The sequence below is a fragment of the Lutzomyia longipalpis genome, chromosome 1, assembly GCF_024334085.1.
Source record: "Lutzomyia longipalpis isolate SR_M1_2022 chromosome 1, ASM2433408v1".
Lineage (NCBI taxonomy): Eukaryota > Metazoa > Arthropoda > Insecta > Diptera > Psychodidae > Lutzomyia > Lutzomyia longipalpis.
In genome coordinates this window covers 43,693,356-43,702,870 of record NC_074707.1, presented here as the reverse complement: position 1 = coordinate 43,702,870, position 9,515 = coordinate 43,693,356, and the positions used below count along the sequence as shown (strand labels likewise).

The 9,515-nt window shown below is 35.9% G+C and overlaps 1 protein-coding gene across 1 annotated transcript in view; it reads right to left on the bottom strand.

The window, feature by feature from the left end:
• Window positions 1-4,775: 4,775 nt before the first annotated feature.
• The window catches only part of LOC129792608 (dynein beta chain, ciliary), a 34,135-nt gene continuing 29,395 nt past the window's right edge, over window positions 4,776-9,515 (bottom strand). The window contains exons 21-23 of the mRNA XM_055831879.1: window positions 6,415-7,140; window positions 5,384-5,983; window positions 4,776-5,284 (exon numbers count right to left, since the gene is read on the bottom strand). Of these exons, the coding sequence (XP_055687854.1) occupies window positions 4,820-5,284; window positions 5,384-5,983; window positions 6,415-7,140 (1,791 nt within the window). The 3' untranslated portion in view covers window positions 4,776-4,819. The remainder of the gene's footprint in view (window positions 5,285-5,383; window positions 5,984-6,414; window positions 7,141-9,515) is intronic.

Genomic DNA, 9,515 nt, shown 5'->3' with positions numbered 1-9,515 from the left:
GGTTGGCCCCCGCACCCCTTTTTTTTGCGGAAAAAAACGCCGGGTGAAATGAATTCGATAGGAGACCATCGAAATTGAATCGATTCACTTGAGAACGGTACACACAAAAAAATTGAACACACAGTGGGAAAAAGGAGAGAAAGAGCGTTGACACGTGTCATATGAAGAGCTGCCGAGGAAAAATAACATGAGAGAGAAAGAAGTGAGAGGAAAAAATGGGAAAAATGATAAATTACCTCCCGGATAGTTATTTTCATATTAAAATATTCATTGACACAGCCGTTGTTTTGTGGCTTGATTTATTGCATCACGAACACGAGAGTCTCACTGGAGCTACTACATCTATATAATAAAGAAAGGTCTCTCTAAAATTTCGTTCCTGTTCATCTATGCATTTCTACACCGTTGGTCCGATCGTGATGAAATTTGGTACAGAGACTCCTGATACCAGGCGGTTTTTACCAACGCCATTCATTTTCCCCCCAGAGCCCCCCTTCACATAGCCCCCATATAAAAATCACGATTTTTTGACTACTTTTTGAATTCGGCGCCATAAATGTTGTGTGAAATTCACTTTTTCCCTTTGAAATATCTGTTGGAAGTTTTTGCGTGGCCCATCTATATAATAAAGAAAGGTCTCTCTAAAATTTCGTTCCTGTTCATCTATGCATTTCTACACCGTTGGTCCGATCGTGATGAAATTTGGTACAGAGACTCCTGATACCAGGCGATTGTTACCAACGGCATTCATTTTCCCCCCAGAGCCCCCCTTCACATAGCCCCCATATAAAAATCACGATTTTTTGACTACTTTTTGAATTCGGCGCCATAAATGTTGTGTGAAATTCACTTTTTCCCTTTGAAATATCTGTTGGAAGTTTTTGCGTGGCCCATCTATATAATAAAGAAAGGTCTCTCTAAAATTTCGTTCCTGTTCATCTATGCATTTCTACACCGTTGGTCCGATCGTGATGAAATTTGGTACAGAGACTCCTGATACCAGGCGATTGTTACCAACGGCATTCATTTTCCCCCCAGAGCCCCCCTTCACATAGCCCCCATATAAAAATCACGATTTTTTGACTACTTTTTGAATTCGGCGCCATAAATGTTGTGTGAAATTCACTTTTTCCCTTTGAAATATCTGTTGGAAGTTTTTGCGTGGCCCATCTATATAATAAAGAAAGGTCTCTCTAAAATTTCGTTCCTGTTCATCTATGCATTTCTACACCGTTGGTCCGATCGTGATGAAATTTGGTACAGAGGCTCCTTATAACAGGCGGTTTCAGATGGCCGTATTCATTTTCCCCCCAAAGCCCCCCTTCAGGTAGCCCCCATAGAGATTTCATGCAGTTTTTGCGAATTTTTGAATTTGGCGCCTAATGTGTTGTATGAAATTGATTTCTTCTCTTTCCGAAATTTTTCTCCGGGATTTATAAGTGGCCTCAATTAAACCATCACAATTTTTTTACCTCTAAAATTTGCGCGAAGCGCAACAAATCCCCGCGAAGCGGGGCGAGGTAAATTGGAGCGAAGCGACAATTTACCTCGTATATACATATATATTTATGTACATTGGTCTCTTTAGCATCTCGCAAAAACATCATTGGCACGAAACTATGTTATTTTATTCACGGTCAACGGATTGTCATGGAAATGGTAAAGTTTTTCATGGGAGCAATCCAAATATTTGACGACCTTGACCTCCCAACTTTTGCCTCATTTACCGGACACCTCATTTCACCCTCTATATGTATATATATGTATGATAATTTTAAAGCACAGAAGAAACAATATTCTCTAGAAAATTTAGTACATTCATTAACAAAATGTAATACCTGGAGTTCCTGAGGCACATGAGGTGATGAACCATACTTTCTCAGTCATCAGTTTTGTGACAAATTTTCGCTTTTTATGAAGACACAGCACTAAATATAACAATGACCGGGAGTTAAAATAAATATTTTCCGGTTGAGCCTAATTAACAATTCAAAAAGAAATTCTGTTACTGCAATTCATGCTGGATTCTGTGTAACATTCACTTGACAATGGCACCAAGTCGGAAACGCTTTTCAAAGGTATAAGAAGTGTTACAGAGATGTGAAGAACATTTTAAGGCATAACATATATTGTTGTCGTCTGCGAGAACATAAGAGAGATGAATAGAGGCATTGAGGGCCACACTGAGGCTTCGCGGGATTGAAACCAACATTAAAGCTGAAGCTTAAATAAAATATTAATATTTCTCCAAAGATTTTTTTATTTAGTGTTTAAATGGAGATATTTTGATTATTACCAGGCGCCTCCATCTAACGGATAATTTTGCTTCAATAAAATAAAAATTATCAGGTGCCTCCATTGCTCTCTGGGAAGTATTTACCAATAAGCTTTAAATAATCGTCTAATATTGAGCTTAAATGCTACGAATTTCCTTTAAAAAAATATATAAAATTGAATGTTAAAAAAATGTAGAATGTGAAGAAACTCCTTTAACCTGAGGCTCAATACCCACTAGCAAATATTTTTCTTACAAAATATTTATTCTGTGAGCTCTTAAAATCTAATCCAACTTTCAACGAGGTCAATACAGAAGGAGAGTTTTTCTTCTTTTTAGATTTTCTTTTTTTGATAATTTTTGAAATGTTTCTTCATTGAGGATTTTTAAAAATATCTCAAGAAGTATATTAAACAGGGCTCAACAAATGCAGCATCATCCTCCATGAGCGTGGTGGTGGTTCTTCTCCGGAGACTTTACAACTTTAATTTATTCATCAATTCTCTGTGAGAAGCTGGAGATGTGAATGAATCAACAGACACCATCAATAGTCACCTGACACTACATACAAATTTTACTCCACTCTATTTTACAGCCATTGTTGTTACATGGTGGGCTGCCGGCGCAAATGAAATGGAAAACAACGGGCATTGTAGGGGGAAAAGATAATGCCAAAGAAGTGGCAAAACTATTGAGTTCCGCCAGGTGAAAGAGTCATGGCAAAAAGGTATGAATGAAGTGTGTGTGGAATTTTAGTCTCGCGTGCAGTGCTGTACGGAAGATTCGCTAATTTGTTGAGTGTGTCGCCAATTCTTTTGCTCCCGCGTTATTTCTTGCAAATGGTAATAAAATTTATGATGGAAGAATTGCGCCGACAATCGTGCCATTTAATGCTCTGTGTGACCCATCCAGGAATGGTCAGACACAATAAAATCGATTTTCTAAAGGCGCATGAAATACGATCCAAAGTTGTTAATGGATTGGGATGCGCACTGTGGCACAATCCACATCGTTCACCCCCTGTGAGGGGCACAGTTTTTTTTTCTTCTTCAAAGTCCTTCTTGTGTTACCAACCAACCGCCCAATGACAATTTACCATGGCAATTTTCATCGAAATACATTTAGATCGGATCCAATTTTCATTCATCCACTTATGTGAGTAAACATTGGACGGAATGTGAGGAAGATGGAACGACTAAGTAGCTCACTTCGATGTAAGAGATGGTCTGTAAGTTATTTTGCATTCACGCGCATGAAATTCTTAGTAGAATTTCAAAGTGATTTTCAGGGTAAATTGGTGCGCGTGCTAGGTTCAAAGCTTTTTGGTACCTTATCCTGAAAAAAATCCACCCAAGGTGCAAGAAGGATTTAGAAAAAAATAGTCACAAGACCACCCACGCAGTCCATCATCAAACTCATACCCAAAATACACCTTAAAGACACCGGCTATTTGGACCATGGATTGGAGGTAAGAACGAAAGAGTCAAAGAAAAACATTTTAGAGGAATGAACCCCAATTCACCTTCTCTAAAAGGTATTATATGTATGTATGTGGAGAGGGCAAGCAGCGGGGAAAAAAAAAGCTGAAGAACATTCAGGGAGGAAAAGGAAGAAATTTCTCAAGGAGCAAAAACAACCTCGCATGGAGTTGTTCTAAAGACATCCACAGAGAATGGTCGATGAGGTGAAAAGAAAAACAAGAACTTCCCCAGGTACGATGGCACAAAAAGACTTGGGCCCCAGATATTAATATGCTGTATGAAAAATATCGCTGAAGATGAATAAACAAACAGAATGGTTACAGAAATGTTATTATAGCACCCTTGTGTTAGATTTTTATTATTATTAACATTAACCTCGAGAATAAAGAAAAATTCACTCACCAATTCTCCATTCCTTCTTTCTCATTTTGCGCCTTTTAGGTACAACACAGTACAACATCGTAATATTGGCCCTATATATTCTCAATGTTTACCCACTCCACCCCCTCTTCATGCGGTACGAGGACTCGGACCCATCTTATGTGCGGGAAAAGGACTCTGTCCACTCGACATCAGCCACCCACAGATGCTACGAAACGAAGGGCGCAGGAAGAGAAGAAAAATGCCTCAAGATTATCATCAATTAAGCAAATTGAAAATCACAGAGAAAAGCATCCTGAAGATTGAATTCTCTGGGATAAATCTGTGCAGTCAAGTTGGGGGAAATTGGTCAGTTAAGTAAACAAAGGATCAGGATTGCGAATTATCTTTTGCAAATTGCCTCCAAATTCGATAATTTAATAATTTTTTTTGCACATCTTTAACTTGTTAAAAATTGTGGTAGTTTTAAGCAATTTGTTATTTTTTAAAGATAAGAATTTGAAAAGTCAAATATTAATTTTAAACCAGTCTAGCTCATTAACCCATTTCCGACGTCTCTGATTGTGAGATATTTTATTCAGTTTCTAGGAAAATTTTTAGAAAAGTGATTTAAAAGAATTTTTTTTTAGAAAACTGGATTTTATTGTATTAAATCAGCCAAAATTTTTTATTTTACAACAAATCATTTTTCCAAAAGCAAGCAAACTCCTCCGAGTACCCATTTTTCCGGATTTTCTTTGCTCTTGATATTGAACTTGTAGACGTAGGTGGGTCCCCTTGAACGATTCCTGTACAACGGACACTCATACATACCCCGCTTGTCTTGCCGCTCACTCACAACCGCCCTCAGATAGACAACCGGAAGTTCCGAAGTAAGCTTCATGAGGGTAGCTTCCGCAATATTTCCCGTCTCTACATCCCACCGAGCCCCCTCCAAATACAGTCCACGGAGGTAAATGCCTTCATTTGGAGCTGTTCCAATCTCACTCCATGATTTATCGGTAACATCACAATTTAGCGCCATTCTATCGAGAGCTAGACCATGTCGGCGAGCTGTTTGTTGCATAACAGCCGTGAGGAGACTCTGTGGATTAAATAATCCCCCGAGCCATACAACGGGTGGTAGTGCAAAGTTCGAGGTCCAGATCTTAAGGTAAATAAAAAAAAATTAAAAATAAAAATCTTATGAGAGGAGTGAATGGGTTAATTTTCGAAACATTTTTTTTTCTAAACTCATCTACAATACCTCTAGCTGTTGCACACGACTAAGCAAATTTCCAAACCAATTCTGAACACCAAGGAGACTCGGATACGAGAATTTCAACCATTTGGTGGGAATTTTGTCGATAAAAAGGAATGCAACCATTTCGTCCATTTCATTGGACATTGTTAGCTCCCCAGATAGTCCCTGCTTGAGTTCAATGAGTGATTTCTTGATAACACCCCACAGTACGTTCATTCTTTCGCATTCTTGCAGCGCAACAACAGCATAGGGGCTCGGGTTTTCCAACCTTGTTTGTAGTTCCTCCATCGTGAAACCCTCATGGCATCTATCTATGAAATCTTCCACAATATCAAGCACAACATCCTGCTCACTCCTGCCCTCTGCTGCTGATGTGCTGACACTGTGAACCTGAAGACGCTGCAGAAGGGTGAACATATCGTCGGCCTTTGTTGTTTCAGCTACAATTTCGACATTGGGGTGCAAACCATAGATATAGGGTGACTCCTCGGGGAGATTCTCATCGATATATTTGTGGTATTCGGAATAATCTAAACTACCGGGTGACTCAAATCCACTACAGAATTCCAGTTTATCCGTGATGAGGCTTGGAAGGAGGAATTTCTATCAAATAAAAAAAGAGAATAATTTTTACTTAATTAAAAAAATTGTTTTAATTGATGAATGGATTTTAATTTAATTAAGACAACAATTGGTGGAATAATTTTTTCCTTAAAAACCTCCTTTTGATAATTTTAAAAACTAATAAAAACTAAAAATCACCTGAATGATTTTCTTTTTTTTTTTACTTTAATTTTGAATTAATAAAAAAATTATTCATTACCTTTATAAAGATTTTAGGTGTGTTTCTTTTTCAGATACAGCTTTTTTTCCTCATGGAAAATTTAAAATTTTCAGATTAAATTCTCAACGCAATAGATGTTCTAATCAAATATTTTCTTTGATATTTTTTTTGTTCAAATTCTACATCATAAGAAAGGAATTCATTCCCTTTCTTTCCCCAAATATATACCAAATACTGTTGAAAAGCTCACCTTGAGGTACGTGTGGCAGAGACGTTTGTCCCAGTCATCGGTGATGTGTCCGCCATAAATTATTTCTCCAAACATATAACGCAGGTCGTCCCAAGGAATTTCCTTTAAGTCGTCAAACAAGTAGTTCTGGAGGACACTGGCGGAGAACGTGAGGTCTCCATAGTTGAATGGGTAGGAACGATTCCATCCTGCGGGGCCAAATTTCTTCCTTTCACCCACGATGGCATGGAAGTAGCACATGGCAAACAGGATTGCTTTGAATTCCACCTCCCTGGGGCACGTTTCGAGTGTATCCTGCGAGAACTGATTGAGTGCCCCGTGTAGGTTGGCTCTCATGCCGGATGGCGGCTCGTTCGTGACTTTAATGGCTGACACGAGGATACCCTGAGGTAGGACGTGGTATTCCGGATTTTCAGCTGGTTCAGCACTCATGAACAACCGGAAGGACTCATGTGGCGCCACACAAACCTCCTCAATGCATTTCTCCAGCACTGGTAGCCACTTTGCCACCAAATGGATATTCTGCAAAATAACCCAATGTCCTTCTTTGGCTGCAGCGACAAGTGCGCATTCAGCATTTCTTTCCTGACCCTGACCCAGAGAAATGATATGGCAATTCCCATTCTCTGGCATGAAATGCAGCTGCCGCCCGAGCTTCTCCACCTCCGCAATGGGATCCACACCGGGTGAGAGAATAAAGAAAATAGGAATTGTCGATGAGCTCTCCTGCAATGGTACACACAGATAGGATGGGCAGATAAATACACAAATACAGATAATTTGATGCTTCATAAAAATTCCGCCCATTTATTTGATTTCGCTCCGAGGGCTGGCACAGAAGGGGAAATATTTGGGGTTTAGCACAATGGCTATGTACATAGGGTGGTTAGGGGACTATGGTGAGTTGGGAGTTACGTACAATTTACGAATATTAAAAGATCCTAAAGAAGAACAATACTAGTATTGGTATTGATTTTCCGAATCAATATAGCTTTAAAAAATATATTAAAAAAAATATTTTTCACAAAAATATACATAATATGAAAACCAAGAACATTTTGTATTGGCAGCGTAACGTGATGCAACGATAAATTTTAATTGTAAAAAATAAATTAAATATATTTTTGCAAAAAGCTTGTGAAATTTATTGCATGGAGAAATAATGTAAAATAACAACTGAAAAGCTTTACAAAGTGTAACATTTTATATGAAATCATGTTTGAAAAAAATAATTAGAAAAAATATTAATAAATTCTTTTTTTTTTCACTAAAATGAAAATGTGAAAAACGAAATTTTCAACCTTCTTTACTATACAAAAAAAAATGGATTAAAAGACAGTTTGTTAAAAATTTACAAAAAATCATGATTAAAGTAAAATTAATTAACTTAACTTCAGCGTACGTTTTTTTTGTACAAATTATCTTTTCTTATTTCCTTTTATTAAGCTATGAGATATTTGTACATTCCATTAATCGAATAGAAATTCCCTTGAAATTAAAATCACTCCTCAATATGATTTTTTCTATCATCCTTTTTTCCATTTTATATTCATTTATTCAGACATCAGAAATTCCTCATCAGAAATGTAATCAAATATGTAATGGTATTTTCAGGGTCAGCAGATATTTAATTACAAAAACAACCTGACATGTTATGTTATATAATGTTGTTATGGTAAATGTAGAAGGGAGGTGGGTTGAAATGCGAATACGCGGCGAAATCTAATATTGTCAATATTTATGTGTATTGTCCATCAATGGAATCGTAAAATGGGGTAAATAGAATCAAAATTGAATAAATAGAGAGATTATTGTAATGCTTGATTTTGGTTTCATTACGATCCAAAAACAAAAAAAACCTATTTATTTTTTTTTAAAAACTTTATGGGCTAATAAAGGATAAAGGAGTCAAAAAAGGATCATATAAGTTGAAGAATAAATTCAAGAAAATTTTTTAAAAAATCCTATCTTGTTCAGATTGCTATAATTTTTTTTAAATAGTATAAATTAAAAAAGAAACTATATATTCCTATTCATTCCAATTTATTATGCATATTTTGAGCCCTACTGTGTATATCAACCCTTTATAGGACAAAACCTTGCAACCTTTAAATTAACCATGCTACAATATTTACGACGCATATCGAAATTTTGCCGAAATTCACGCACTATATTGTCCAACTAATGCCCGATTCGACGAATAATTGGATCAGAATTTGCAATTTAACCGAAATTGCAGCGCATAAATACAAATTTATAATTTCAAATTTAACCGACATAAACAAATCAAATAATGACCGAATTATAGGGAGAGCACCGAGAGCACATTCCATAGACCAAACAATAATACATTATGCATGTTATGTAATGCGTATAGAGGCTATGTATGTATGTATGTTACAGCACCTCAATTGCAGTAGTTGTAGAGAATTAAATCAAATTCTCATTTTCACAAAATTTTTAAAAGCACTGACAAAAGTGATTAAATAGTTTAGTAAACTATTGATTTGTTTTTAGAAATGAAAAACAAATTAGTTATTCAATTTAATTTACAAACAAACATGCAGGAGTGCAATGAAATTAACACGTGTAGCAAAAACTTTTAGCATAATTTTAAATTAAGATAGAACGTTTTTGAAAATCCTTTATTCCCATATAATTTGGAGGAATTATATGTTTTAATTAATTAGCAGAAAATTTCTAATTTCAATGCCTTCGTCAAAAATAAAGTGAGCATTTGTATGGTTATAATATTTAAAATTCAATATTAATTCTGACTCTAATTAATTATGCCAATTTCATATGTAAATTCATGTCAAATATTATTTTGCAATGTTATCAATTGATTAGGCACAGCATTAATTTTGTAATCTACACAATGATGTGTAAATAAATGTACCTACCTATGTTATTGATGTTATTCAAAATTATCTAATAATTTTCTGAAGTTTTTAATTTGACAAAAAAGCTTCAAAGAGCTTATAACACAAAATTAGATTGATCAATTTGAATTTGAAGAAAACATAACAAATTTTAGTTTTATTTCATAACTTAATTGATAAATTAATTGCACTGATAACCCTGAATGAGCTAGTCATAAA